At 48.0% G+C, this 15119-nt stretch overlaps 1 protein-coding gene across 3 annotated transcripts in view; it reads left to right on the plus strand.

Annotated features, from left to right (window-relative positions):
- Positions 1-15119, plus strand: part of LOC109900149 (brefeldin A-inhibited guanine nucleotide-exchange protein 1) — a 98375-nt gene that overhangs the window by 31857 nt on the left and 51399 nt on the right. For 2 of the 3 annotated variants that reach the window (XM_031836304.1, XM_031836305.1), the window contains exons 2-6: positions 6627-6657; positions 10834-10987; positions 11198-11344; positions 12235-12414; positions 13033-13086. In XM_031836304.1, coding sequence (XP_031692164.1) covers positions 6627-6657; positions 10834-10987; positions 11198-11344; positions 12235-12414; positions 13033-13086 — 566 coding nt within the window. The remainder of the gene's footprint in view (positions 1-6626; positions 6658-10833; positions 10988-11197; positions 11345-12234; positions 12415-13032; positions 13087-15119) is intronic. The other variant, XM_031836306.1, reaches the window with a different exon arrangement.

Consider the following 15119-nt stretch of genomic DNA (forward strand, 5'->3'; position numbering starts at 1 on the left):
CAATGCCGATTAATCGGTCAACCTCTAATTGTTTTTGTGATTCACCATAGTGAAGACGTAAGCTCAGGTTTTCTGGGTCTCTATATTTTTGGTTGGATAAGTTTCTCAATTTCTTTTAGGTTTTTGCATTCTTCATCAAAATATTTGTCATTGTTGTTAATTTTCTTAGGTTGTCTGCTTGAAATTTTTCAATTTGATAGGAAAGCTGAGAGGTCAAATATACTGTTTAGGTTTTCTACTGCCAAGTTTACCTCTTCACTATTACAGTGAAACCTTTTGTACAGGAAGTTGTCTAAAAGGGATTGACTTTGTTGTTGCCTAATAGTTTTTTGGTAGGTTCCCACACTACTTTCCTTCCATCTATAGCAGTTCTTAATATTATTCAGTTCCTTTGGTTTGATGCGTCATGATTGAGTATTGCTCTGTTCAGTTAGACTGGAATTTTGCTGTGATCTAATAGGGGTGTTAGTGGGCTGACTGTGAACGCTCTGAGAAAACCTTGACCTATAGGGGAGGGTCTGGGTGGGCGTCTGTCCGCGGTGGCGGCTCTGGTGCTGGACGTGGCCCCTACTTCACCATAGTCTTAGTCACTTATTGTCCGCTTCCGTGGCCTCCTAACCACGGCGACCCTTCTCAATGGACAGAGGGGCGGCAGCTCGGGACAGAGGGGCGGCAGCTCGGGACAGAGGGGCGGCAGCTCGGGACAGAGGAGGGGGGCAGCTCGGGACAGAGGGGCTCTGGCGCCTCTGGGCTGAGGGGCGGCTCTGGCGCCTCTGGGCTGACTGGCGGCACTGGCGGCCCCTGGCTGACTGGCGGCACTGGCGGCCCCTGGCTGACTGGCGGCCCATGGCTGACTGGCGGCCCCTGGCTGACTGGCGGAACTGGCGGCGCCGGGCAGACTGGTGGCTCTGGCGGCGCCGAGCAGACGGGAGGCTCCGGCAACGCTGGAGAGACGGGTAGCTCAGATGGCGCTGGGCAGACTGGAAGCTCCGGCAACGCTGGAGAGGAAGGCTCTGGCAGCGCTGGACTAAGGAGCTCTGGCGCCTCTGGAATGAGGGGCTCTTGCGCCTCTGGACTGAGGGGCGGGAGCTCTGGTAGCGCCGAACAGGCGGGAGACTCCGGCTGCGCTGGAGAGGAAGGCTCCGGCAGCGCTGGACAGGCGGGAGCACCTGTAGGGGTGAGACGGAGAGACAGCCTGGTGCGGGGGGCTGCCACTGGAGGGCTGGTGCGTAGAGGTGGTAACGGATAGACCGGACCGTGCAGGCGCACTGGAGCTCTTGAGCACCGAGCCTGCCCAACCTTACCCGGTTGAATGCTCCCGGTCGCCCTGCCAGTGCGGCGAGGTGGAATAGCCCGCACTGGGCTATGCAGGCGAACTGGAGACACCGTGCGAAAGGCTGGTGCCATGTAAGCCGGCCCAAGGAGACGCACTGGGGACCAGATACGTAGAGCCGGCTTCATGGCACTTGGCTCAATGCTCACTCTAGCCCGGCCGATACGCGGAGCTGGTATGTACCGCACCGGGCTATGCACCCGCACTGGGGACACAGTGCGCTCCACAGCATAACACAGTGCCTGCCCGGTCTCTCTCGCCCCCCGGTAAGCACAGGAAGTTGGCGCAGGTCTCCTACCTGGCTTCGCCACACTTCCTGTGTGTCCCCCCCCCCCAAGAAATGTTTGGGGCTGCCTCTCGGGCTTCCTTGCGAGCCGTGTTCGCTTCGCCAACCTCATTCTCCTGTAACCTTCCGCGCACTGCTCCATCGAATCCCAGGCGGGCTCCGGCACTCTCCCTGGGTCGACCGCCCACCTGTCTATCTCCTCCCAAGTTGTGTAGTCCAGATTCTGCTCCCATGTCCTGAAATCCTGACCTCGCTGTTGCTGTTCCTGCTGCTGCTGCCTCTGTTCCTTCTCCTGCTGCTGCTTTTGCTGCAGCTGCTGTTTACCACGCCGCTTGGTCCTGTTAAGGTGGGTGATTCTGTAACGGTTCTCTTGGGGTGAAGTAGAGGCGGACCAAAACGCAGCGTGATTATATTGATTCATGTTTAATCAAAAAAAGATAAACACGAACACTACAAAACAATAAACGTGGAAAACCAAAAAAACAGCCCTGTCTGGTGCAAAACACAGAGATAGGAACAATCACCCACAAACACACAGTGAAACCCAGGCTACCTAAGTATGATTCTCAATCAGAGACAACTAATGACACCTGCATCTGATTGAGAACCATACTAGGCCGAAACATAGAAATACCCCAAAACATAGAAAAACAAACATAGACTGCCTCACTGGAGCTTTACAGCCCCTATAGACTAAAACTGCCTCACTGGAGCTTTACAGCCCCTATAGACTAAAACTGCCTCACTGGAGCTTTACAGCCCCGTAGACTAAAACTGCCTCACTGGAGCTTTACAGCCCCGTAGACTAAAACTGCCTCACTGGAGCTTTACAGCCCCTATAGACTAGACTAAAACTGCCTCACTGGAGCATTACAGCCCCGTAGATTAAAACTGCCTGCAGATCAGTGCAGCTTTACAGCCCCGTAGATTAAAACTGCCTCACTGGAGCTTTACAGCCCCGTAGATTAAAACTGCCTCACTGGAGCATTACAGCCCCTGTAGACTAAAACGCACACATGTGCACGCAGGCACATACACACACACACAGGCACAAACACATAGGCAGACACACACACACGCTCATACACATGCGTGAGTACACACACACAGAATAGCCAGTCATAGAGACAGATAGAAGTGGGAGAGAAAGAACAACACAGAGATCAGACCGATGAAGCAGATTAAGGCAGCAGCCCTCTATACAGACAGACTGGTGTAGCCTGACATGTCTTCAGATCAATGCAGCAGCCCTCTATACAGACAGACTGGTGTAGCCTGACATGTCTTCAGATCAAGGCAGCAGCCCTCTATACAGACAGACTGGTGTAGCCTGACATGTCTTCAGATCAGTGCAGATCAAGGCAGCAGCCCTCTATACAGACAGACTGGTGTAGCCTGACATGTCTTCAGATCAGTGCAGATCAAGGCAGCAGCCCTCTATACAGACAGACTGGTGTAGCCTGACATGTTTTCAGATCAGTGCAGATCAAGGCAGCAGCCCTCTATACAGACAGACTGGTGTAGCCTGACATGTTTTCAGATCAGTGCAGATCAAGGCAGCAGCCCTCTATACAGACAGACTGGTGTAGCCTGACATGTCTTCAGATCAGTGCAGATCAAGGCAGCAGCCCTCTATACAGACAGACTGGTGTAGCCTGACATGTCTTCAGATCAGTGCAGATCAAGGCAGCAGCCCTCTATACAGACAGACTGGTGTAGCCTGACATGTCTTCAGATCAGTGCAGATCAAGGCAGCAGCCCTCTATACAGACAGACTGGTGTAGCCTGACATGTCTTCAGATCAGTGCAGATCAAGGCAGCAGCCCTCTATACAGACAGACTGGTGTAGCCTGACATGTCTTCAGATCAGTGCAGATCAAGGCAGCAGCCCTCTATACAGACAGACTGGTGTAGCCTGACATGTTTTCAGATCAGTGCAGATCAAGGCAGCAGCCCTCTATACAGACAGACTGGTGTAGCCTGACATGTCTTCAGATCAGTGCAGATCAAGGCAGCAGCCCTCTATACAGACAGACTGGTGTAGCCTGACATGTCTTCAGATCAGTGCAGATCAAGGCAGCAGCCCTCTATACAGACAGACTGGTGTAGCCTGACATGTCTTCAGATCAGTGCAGATCAAGGCAGCAGCCCTCTGTACAGACAGACTGGTGTTTTCAGATCTGTTCTACAGGGACACAAAGAAGATTCATAGAGCCATGCTCTAGCCTATATGCTTGTTCATATACAGTGCCTTTTGGATAGTATTCAGACCCCTTGACTTTTTCTACGTTATGTTACAGCCTAATTCTAAAATTGATTTAAAGAAAATGTTACTCATTATTCTACATACAATATCCCATAATGACAAAACAGGTTTTTAGAAATTTTAGCAAAAATAAATTACAATAAAAAATAAAAAATCACATTTACATAAGTATTCAGACCGTTTACTCAGTACTTCGGTGAACACTTTTGGCAGTGATTACAGCCTTGAGTCTTCTTGGGTATGACGCTACAAGCTTGGCACACCTGTATTTGGGATCCTCTCAAGCTCTGTCAGGTTGGATGGGGAGCATTGCTGCACAGATATTTTCAGGTCTCTCAATAGATGTTCGATCGGGTTCAATACCGGGCTCTGGCTGGGCCAGTCAAGGACATTCAGATACTTGTCCCGAAGCCACTCCTGCCTTGCCTTGGCTGTGGGCTTAGGGTCGTTGTCCTGTTGGAAGGTGAAACATCACCCCAGTCTCAGGTCCTGAGCACTTTAGAGCAGGTTTCATCAAGGATCTCTCTTTACTTTGCTCCGTTCATCTTTGGCTCGTTGACAAGTCTCCCAGTCCCTGCTGCTGATAAACAGCCCCACAGCATGATGCTGCCTCCACCATGCTTCACCGTAGGGATGGTGTAAGGTTTCCTCCAGATGTGACACTTGGCATTCAGGCCAAAGAGTTCAATCTTGGTTTCATCAGACCAGAGAATCTTGTTTCCCATGGTCTGAGTCTTTATGTGCCTTTTGGCAAACTCCAATTGGGCTGTCATGTGCCTTTTACTGAGGAGGGGCTTCCGTCTGGCCACTCTACCATAAAGACCTGATTGGTGGAGTGCTGCAGAGATGGTTGTCCTTCTGGAAGGTTCTCCCATCTCCACAGAGGAACTCTGGAGTTCTGTCAGAGTGACCATTGGGTTCTCGGTCACCTCCCTGACCAAGGCCCTTCTCCCCTGATTTCTCAGTTTGGCTAGGTGGCCAGCTCTAGGAAGAGTCTTGGAGGTTCCAAACTTCTTCCATTTAAGAATGGAGGCCACTGTGTTCTTGGGGACCTTCAATGCTGCAGACATTTTTTGGTACCCTTCCTCAGATCTGTGCCTCAACACAATCCTGTCTCTGAGCTCTACGGACAATTCATTTAACCTCATGGCTTGGTTTTTGCTCTGACATGCACTGTCAACTGTGTGATCTTATATAGACCGGTGTGTGTCTTTCCAAATCATGTCCAATCAATTGAATCACGGGTGGACTCCATTCAAGTTGTAGAGACATCTGAAGGATAATCAATGGAAACAGGATGCACCTGATCTCAATTTTGAGTCTCATAGCGAAGGGTCTGAATACTTATGTAAATGAAGTATTTTATTATTTTTATTTTTTGGAAACATTTTTTGAAATCTGTTTTCACTTTGTCATGATGGGATATGGTGTGTAGATTGCTTAGGAAATAGTGTTTATTTAATACATTTTAGAATATGGCTGTAACATAACAATAGTTAGAGAAAATCAAGGGATCTGAATACTTTCCGGTATGTAAATAGGGTAGAAGAGTTGATTTTAAAAGGAAATATAAATAATGATTTAATAACTGTGAATAATGATTTAATGACTCTACATGTGATTAAAAAGCCCTTGTTATCGGCTTCTGTTATTCTGCTCGTACTAGACTGTAAAGTGGCCCTGAAACCACACCTGATTAAATGGCATGTACTGTAGCACACTAACTTGACCCTCAAGGAGATTTTGAATAAAAAATTAGCCTCGTAAGCAATATCAATAATTGAGCTGTCACTATTTTAGTGGCCTTTGTAAATAATAAGAGGTTAGTATTCTTTGGAGGGCTCTGATGAGTGTTGCTATACTGTATGTTTTAAGCACTTCCTAGACTCCCCCTGAGTCAGTGTTGAGAGAGCTAAAATCCACATTCACTCAGTGCATAGCAGAGTGAATTGTGCCACAGCACAGTGGCACAACACCCAGACTCCTCTCGGTGAGGGCATGTCTAGAACTGTCACAATGACTGGGTGTGTTGGAGTGTGGAATGTCTACCCAACACCAAAACACAAGAGGGTGTATTGTAAAACACACTCACATACTCATTGCAGGCCAACTTCTTAATGAGTTTGTTTGCATGCACACGCAAGTGTGTGTATCCCAACGCTCTTAACCGCTAGGCTACCTGCCGTCTTAAGAGGTTCTTATCCACATCCTGGTGTGTCCCACGTACAGAATTAATCAACACTTCACTGTGACTCCCCAGACATTTACAAGGAGCCGTGGACGAGAGAGAAGCTAGATAATCAGCTAAATGCACTATTCATTAATAAGCAGGCTCCCTACCTCACTATTCATTAATAAGCAGGCTCCTTACCTCACTATTCATTAATAAGCAGGCTCCCTACCTCACTATTCATTAATAAGCAGGCTCCCTACCTCACTATTCATTAATAAGCAGGCTCCCTACCTCACTATTCATTAATAAGCAGGCTCCCTACCTCACTATTCATTAATAAGCAGGCTCCCTACCTCACTATTCATTAATAAGCAGGCTCCCTACATCACTATTCATTAATAAGCAGGCTCCCTACCTCACTATTCATTAATAAGCATGCTCCCTACCTCACTATTCCCAATGATGTCATTAGTTTAGTCAAATACAGTAGAATTTACCCTCCCCTTTGACTGTTACCTCAATGTTTCTAACGGTTTCTCCCTCCCTCTCTTTCTCTCTCTTGTTTCAGAGGAAATAAAGGAAGAGTCTGAAAAATTAAGGTACGTTTGTTTTAATTCTGTTCAGGAAAACATCGGGTTAATTTTTGGTGATTTACTGAATGTTTCTGCCTGTACAGTTCTTGTACATTTGAACGCTTGTTTTGAAAGCAAACCTCGCCTTAGCGTGCCCTTGAGTATAAAGTGTGTGTGTGTGTCCTCCAGTGTGTTTATTTGTCTCTCCAGCTGGTCTACTTCTAAAAGCCCTTCTCCCTGTCATTAATGGCTTTTTTCATGGACCCCTGTCTAGTGCCCGGCTCTAACGTGTGTGTGTGTGTGTGTGTGTGTGTGTGTGTGTGTGTGTGTGTGTGTGTGTGTGTGTGTGTGTGTGTGTGTGTGTGTGTGTGTGTGTGTGTGTGTGTGTGTGTGTGTGTGTGTGTGTGTGTGTGTGTGTGTGTGTGTGTGTGTGTGTGTGTGTTAGAGAGAGAAATGGAAAGAAACAAAAGCTGGCTTCCACCTGGGTGTGTTTGTGGAGCTTTTCTGCCCGGTAACTGGGTCTGAGGAATGAAATGTACCATGAGTACCAGTCCTTTCCTCCTCCTCTTTCTCTCCCTCCATTTCCCTTCCTATCTCTGTATCTCTCCCCCTCGAGAGACCCACAGCAGAACTGGATGATCTGGGCTGGATCACAATGTTCCAGCTAGGCTAGCTCTGCCAAAATGAGACCCCTGGGGTCGGCTAGGGGAGCTAGGCTGGGGGTGGGTAAGGAGAGGTGGGCTGAGGGGGTGGGTAGAGGAGCTAGGCTGAGGGGGTGGGTAAGGAGAGGTGGGCTGAGGGGGTGGGTAGAGGAGCTAGGCTGAGGGGGTGGGTAAGGAAAGGTGGGCTGAGGGGGTGGGTAGAGGAGCTAGGCTGAGGGGGTGGGTAGAGGAGCTAAGCTGTGGGGGTGGGTAGGGAGAGCTGGGTAGGGAGAGCTGGGCTGAGGGGGTGGCTAGGGGAGCTAGGCTGAGGGGGTGGGTAGGGAGAGGTGGGCTGAGGGGGTGGATAGAGGAGCTAGGCTGAGGGGGTGGGTAGGGAGAGGTGGGCTGAGGGGGTGGCTAGGGGAGCTAGGCTGAGGGGGTGGGTGGAGGAGCTAGGCTGAGAGGGTGGGTAGGGGAGCTAGGTTGAGGGGGTGGGTAGGGAGAGGTGGGCTGAGGGGGTGGCTAGGGGAGCTAGGCTGAGGGGGTGGGTAGGGAGAGGTGGGCTGAGGGGGTGGCTAGGGGAGCTAGGCTGAGGGGGTGGGTAGGGAGAGGTGGGCTGAGGGGGTGGATAGAAGAGCTAGGCTGAGGGGGTGGGTAGGGAGAGGTGGGCTGAGGGGGTGGATAGAGGAGCTAGGCTGAGGGGGTGGATAGAGGAGCTAGGCTGAGGGGGTGGGTAGGGAGAGGGGGTGGCTAGAGGAGCTAGGCTGAGGGGGTGCGTAGGGAGAGGTGGGCTGAGGGGTGGCTAGAGGATCTAGGCTGAGGGGGTGGATAGAGGAGCTAGGCTGAGGGGGTGGATAGAGGAGCTAGGCTGAGGGGGTGGGTAGGGAGAGGGGGTGGCTAGAGGAGCTAGGCTGAGGGGGTGCGTAGGGAGAGGTGGGCTGAGGGGGTGGGAAGAGGGAGGTGGGCTAGGTGGGAGGGCCGATTCACTGGATCGTACAGACACTGTATCTAAGCTTCCTCCCACAGATGACTTGCCCAAATGGGCTCATTTTTGGTGGGGGAGGAGGAGGGATGTAGGGAGTCCATATACAGACACCTAACCTTTCACTAAGGTGACCAGGCCTCCAGGTTTCAGAAAAGTAATAAGAAACACTCCTAACATCACTAATCCTCAAGGATCTTTTGTACGCAAAAAATTGTCAAAAATTTTAAGCCCAAAAGCAACGGTAGCTAAATATATTGTTACCTTTCTCTCGTCTGGCTAAACCTACATTTATGTAAATTATGAACATGATCAAGTAAATCCTGTATGTTGCTTATTAGAGGGGAGAACGCATGCTGAACAGGGAGGATCTCAAGGACTCATGACTCAGACCCATGCGTAGAATTAGCATAAGTAGAATGGACATTACCATTCAAAACAACGTCTGGAGGCTTTATTGGTTGTTATATTTGAAATGCTCAATCATGCTTATCATATCATCTTTCAGAATTCTGTATTCTTCTCTTCCTTATCCACCTCTTTCTCTCGCTCTCACTTTCTAGTTCTCTCCCGCACTCTTTCTCTCCTGCTCTCTCTCTCGTGTACCACTGCACTCTGTGAGGTTATCCCTCTAAAGAAGCTGAAGTCATCCCTTTCTCTCTGCCAAGACAAACACAACCCTTCCCTTCTCCTTCTCCCCCTCTCTCTTCTTCTCTCATGTCCTCCATCCTAGGATCAGAGCTCAGTGCAGTCTGGGTGTGGTTGTTCTGCTGAATAATATTTTAGCCCACAGCCAAGGACACCTGGTTTAGATCTATAATATTTTAGCCCTCAGCCTCCCGAATGACGCAGGGGTCTAAGGCACTGCATCTCAATGCTAGAGGCGTCACAACAGACCCTGGTTCGTTCCCGGGCTGTATCACAACTGGCCGTGATCGGGAGTCCCATAGGGCGGCGGACAATTGGCCAAGCGGCATCCGGGTTAGGAGAGGGTTTGGCCGGGGTAGGCCATCATAGTAAAATAATAATATGTTCTTAACTGACTTGCCTAGTTTAAAAAATAAATAATCAGCCAAGGACCCCTGGTTTAGATGTGTAATATTTTAGCCCACAGCCAAGGACCCCTGGTTTAGATGTGTAATATTTTAGCCCACAGTCAAGGACCCCTGGTTTAGAGGTATAATATTTTAGCCCACAGCCAAGGACCCCTGGTTTAGAGGTATAATATTTTAGCCCACAGCCAAGGACCCCTGGTTTAGATGTATAATATTTTAGCCCACAGCCAAGGACCCCTGGTTTAGAGGTATCATATTTTAGCCCACAGCCAAGGACCCCTGGTTTAGAGGTATAATATTTTAGCCCACAGTCAAGGACCCCTGGTTTAGATGTATAATATTTTAGCCCACAGCCAAGGACCCCTGGTTTAGAGGTATAATATTTTAGCCCACAGCCAAGGACCCCTGGTTTAGAGGTGTAATATTTTAGCCCACAGTCAAGGACCCCTGGTTTAGATGTATAATATTTTAGCCCACAGCCAAGGACCCCTGGTTTAGAGGTATAATATTTTAGCCCACAGCCAAGGACCCCTGGTTTAGAGGTATAATATTTTAGCCCACAGCCAAGGACCCCTGGTTTAGATGTGTAATATTTTAGCCCACAGCCAAGGACCCCTGGTTTAGAGGTATAATATTTTAGCCCACAGCCAAGGACCCCTGGTTTAGAGGTATAATATTTTAGCCCACAGCCAAGGACCCCTGGTTTAGATGTGTAATATTTTAGCCCACAGCCAAGGACCCCTGGTTTAGATGTGTAATATTTTAGACCACAGTCAAGGACCCCTGGTTTAGATGTGTAATATTTTAGCCCACAGTCAAGGACCCCTGGTTTAGATGTGTAATATTTTAGCCCACAGCCAAGGACCCCTGGTTTAGAGGTATAATATTTTAGCCCACAGCCAAGGACCCCTGGTTTAGATGTGTAATATTTTAGCCCACAGCCAAGGACCCCTGGTTTAGATGTGTAATATTTTAGACCACAGTCAAGGACCCCTGGTTTAGATGTGTAATATTTTAGCCCACAGTCAAGGACCCCTGGTTTAGATGTGTAATATTTTAGCCCACAGCCAAGGACCCCTGGTTTAGATGTGTAATATTTTAGCCCACAGCCAAGGACCCCTGGTTTAGATCTGGGATCCATAAAGACAGACAACACTTACAAATATGGCTTTTTCCTTGGTTTTATTCACAGTCACAAGGATGCAATTTTGTCCACAAAGGCTTTTGACAGCATAAAGACAGTCAACAGAGTCGGAGCTGAGAGCATTATTATCAAGTGTATGACACCATGGATCTCTCATACTTTGCAGTTGTGTTTCTTTGTAAAAGTTAGCTGCTTACAGTGTATTAAATTGAGCTGCATACAGCACATGTATAAATACGTAAACAGCACACTGTTAGTAGTCTGTGCATGCTAGAATAAATGTTGGTTTAAATCTAGGTTATATTTTTATCATGCTTTGAGTAGAGGACAGACTAGGTTGTATGATGTTGGTTTGCTTTTCCCTTGGTCTCTTCTCTCCAGTCCTCCTCCAGACAGCAAATCAGATTCTAGCACTCTTCCGCCAATCAAATCAAAGACCAGCTTCGTCGAGGCCGACAAGTACTTCCTGCCGTTTGAGTTGGCATGTCAGTCCAAATGTCCCCGCATCGTCATCACATCACTAGACTGTTTACAGGTCAGTGGCAGAGGAGGTCAGGACGTGACCCCTGTTTGTCTATGCTACAGGATTCTATTCATTGGCGGTTCTCCTCCATTAATGATATGTCTTTATTGCTTCGTTCATACATAGTACAGTTCATGTGTATATGGGGTGTTTCTGAATAGGATTCAGGAGTTTGTGTTTTTCTGACTGTCTTCCTCTGTGTGTTTTGGGTGTGTCTTGTAGAAGCTGATAGCGTACGGCCACCTGACAGGCAGCGGTCCAGACAGCGCGGCCCCGGGCAAGAAGCTCATCGACAGGATCATCGAGACCATCTGCGGCTGCTTCCAGGGACCACAGACAGATGAGGGGGTGCAGCTACAGATCATTAAGGTCGGCTACTGCAGTTCTATGGTCTCTCTGCTGGGAACTGGGTGTGTTTTGGATACTGTGTCCAGCTATTGTTGGTTTCTGGGCTTTCCCGCATGGGGATTATTTGGAATCACGATTAGTGTTATATCTGTATAGTGAGTCTGTTTGTGTGGTACGTTCACCTGTAGACAGAAGGGTAGTGGTTAAGGGAAGTGCACTAAGCAGTGGATGAGGGAGGTATACAGATCTACTATCTTAATTTGATCACTATGTTGTCACAGAGAATTTCCTGCATAGCAGGAAATGAAAATTGTAGTGTATTCAAGGTTTAACAAGTATTCTAAAGTTTGTAATTTCCAATTTAAAGTTTCAGAATTGATTTGCCTTGGCAGAAAATGTATCGAATGTCCATTAATTTTAGTCTACATAATAATTCACATTTCCTGTTGCTGCAAGATGACTTTCCTGCTGTGAGAAGGGTCATATTAAGACTGCTAAGAAGTGATGACTGACAGTAAGTGCTGTGAGTCAGAGGGCCTGATGTCTTGCAGGAGCAGTGTTCTTTCCTAGTACAGTACTCCTTGCTGTGAAACACCAGCCCAAATCTCAGCCTCTATCCTTAATCTGCTGTCAGCTCAGTTTGGCTCAGCTCAGCGCAGCTTGGCTCAGCTCAGCCTAGCTCGGCCCAGTATAGCTGTGTTTGTGTTGTTCCTGCTGGGAGGAGGGGGGTCAGAGATGTGAGATGCAGAGGACTGTAGCTCTGTTTGTAATCTATTCATCGTGCCTTTCACACAAATCATTTATGCTATGAGTAACCATGAAAGACCTTGATAAACTATGAATGAATGAATCTTTCTCCCTCTCCCCTTCTCTCCCTCTTTCCCTCTCTCCCGCCCCCCACCCCCCACCAGGCCCTGTTGACGGCGGTGACCTCCCAGCACATAGAGATTCACGAGGGCACGGTGCTGCAGGCGGTCAGGACCTGCTACAACATCTACCTAGCCAGCAAGAACCTCATCAACCAGACCACAGCCAAGGCCACACTCACTCAGATGCTCAACGTCATCTTCGCCCGCATGGAGAACCAGGCAGTAAGTCCCGGTCTGAGACGCATGCTAAGGTCCCAGTGTCCACACTAACAAAAGCACTTAGAATGCCACTTAGAATGCATGACGTCAAATAGATGGCTTCATTTGAAGTGGTGTGTTAGTGTGGATATTGAAACAGGGCTACAGACTGATAGAGATACTGTACTGAGGGAAAAGGGAAGAGACAGACACACACAGAGGGAAAGAGAGGGTAACTCTTTATTTGAGCACTTCAAATCAAAATATGTTTTGTCACATGCTTGGTAAACACTAACAGTGAAATGCTTACTTACGGGCCCTTCCCAACAATGCAGAGAGAAAAATATAGAAATAATTCCGTCCTAAAGCATGGGTTACGCGGTCATAATCATGACATAGAAGATGAATAAGGTGGCGTAAGGGTTTATGTGTTAGGCTACAGCTAGGCTAAACATGGCTAGCTTGACAGCTACATAACCAATCTAAGTTGATATAACCTGACTGACTTTTTCTAACTTCCATCATGCTGATGACAGTATAACATCCACTTTCTGACCAGAGGTTCAAGTAAGGTGTGAAGCTTTGCTCTAATATCGTCTTTTTATTTTCCGATTGACACTTCTCCCCCCTACGGACACATAGCTTACAAATCACAAGATATCTTGGTCTCTGGCTTCCAGAAAACGTGACCGCCAGGTAAAGCCAACAGGACTGCCTTGACCTGCATGATCTGAACTCTGAACTGTGCTCATTCGGCTCCTTCCGTCCATCTATCCATCCATCTATCTATCTCTTTCTCCTCCTCTGTTCCAGCTATGGGGCAGATGTGCATTGTGGTTGCGCTGTGCTTGCTGTGGCTTCAGTTCTGTTGCCTGCAAATCATTATCTTTTCTTCAGCACCGATTTCCATTTTAGTTTGTATTCACTCGCCTGTGTAGTTGTGTGTGTGTGTGTGTGCTCATACCAGGCGACAGAGCCTTTCAACTGTTTTTCTGTTTGCATTGTGTGTGTTTGGGCTTAACCCTCTTGATTAAGAAATAGAGACACACACGTCCCATCCTCAGAAGTGATATGGAGCGTATTGTGTGGTGTTTTCATTGCAGGGCTCAGTGGGTTAATATAGCTGGCAGAATCTGAGGTGACATTTCTGTAATCAGCTTCATGTGCTCTACCTCTCCCCTGGTTCTGCATCTCACTGCGTTTGTCTAGGGTTTTTACCATCCTAGTAATTCGATGTTGATAGTTTCATTCATCCCTTTTAAATAGAGCGCCGTATCATTGAATTTGAGAGTTGATAGAATTGAATGGTAAATGTAATGTCATCATTATAGTAGAGAGAGCAGTAGTGTTGACACAATGGCTTTTAGAGCAAGACAGTTTGAGAGCAGCCTTTCAGGTAAACAAATGGAGAGGCACCTCCATTTCTCTCTCTGTGCGTGTGTGTGTGTGTGTGTGTGTGTGTATGTGTGTGTGTGTGTGTGTGTGTGTGTGTGTCTAGCGTCTAGCTGCCACAGAGATAATGGTGCTACATGACTCTGCCATGTCTGATATGAGGAGTCTCTCCCCCACCTGGAGTTGGTCTGTGAGCTGCATACTAAAAACAGCTGGCTGGGTTTGTCAATGCCAGCACAACCTCTACTAATTCCCTTTCTTTATTTAACCTTTCTTTAGCCAGGAAAGTGGTTGAGAGCAAATTCTCTTACGTTAATAACCTAAAAATGTCCCATGTTGGCTGGATAGGAATAGGGGAAATGTCTATAGCCTGGTGTTAGAGAAGGTGTATCATTCATATGGGTATTTGCTTTCCATTCCTAACCGGTGTCTTTCCTCTGAATCATGTGTTCATCATCAGGTGGCTTAGTTTTTCAGTTATTTTAACATGATTTGTGCATCACACCTACTACACATGCAGTACCCCTACTACACATGCAGTACCCCTACTACACATGAAGCACCCCTACTACACATGCAGCACCCCTACTACACATGCAGTACCCCTACTACACATGCAGTACCCCTACTACACATGCAGTACCCCTACTACACATGAAGCACCCCTACTACACATGCAGCACCCCTACTACACATGCAGTACCCCTACTACACATGCAGTACCCCTACTACACATGCAGTACCCCTACTACACATGCAGTACCCCTACTACACATGCAGTACCCCTACTACACATGCAGTACCCCTACTACACATGAAGCACTCCTACTACACATGCAGCACCCCTACTACACATGCAGTACCCCTACTACACATGAAGCACCCCTACTACACATGCAGTACCCCTACTACACATGCAGTACCCCTACTACACATGCAGTACCCCTACTACACATGCAGTACCCCTACTACACATGCAGTACCCCTACTACACATGCAGTACCCCTACTACACATGCAGTACCCCTACTACACATGCAGTACCCCTACTACACATGCAGCACCCCTACTACACATGCAGCACCCCTACTACACATGCAGCACCCCTAGTACACATGCAGTACCCCTACTACACACGCAGTACCCCTACTACACACGCAGTACCCCTACTACACATGCAGTACCCCTACTACACATGCAGTACCCCTACTACACATGCAGTACCCCTACTACACATGCAGCACACCTAGTACACATGCAGTACCCCTACTACACATGCAGTACCCCTACTACACATGCAGTACCCCTACTACACATGCAGTACCCCTACTACACATG

This window comes from Oncorhynchus kisutch, linkage group LG11 (genome assembly GCF_002021735.2).
Source record: "Oncorhynchus kisutch isolate 150728-3 linkage group LG11, Okis_V2, whole genome shotgun sequence".
Taxonomy (NCBI): domain Eukaryota; kingdom Metazoa; phylum Chordata; class Actinopteri; order Salmoniformes; family Salmonidae; genus Oncorhynchus; species Oncorhynchus kisutch.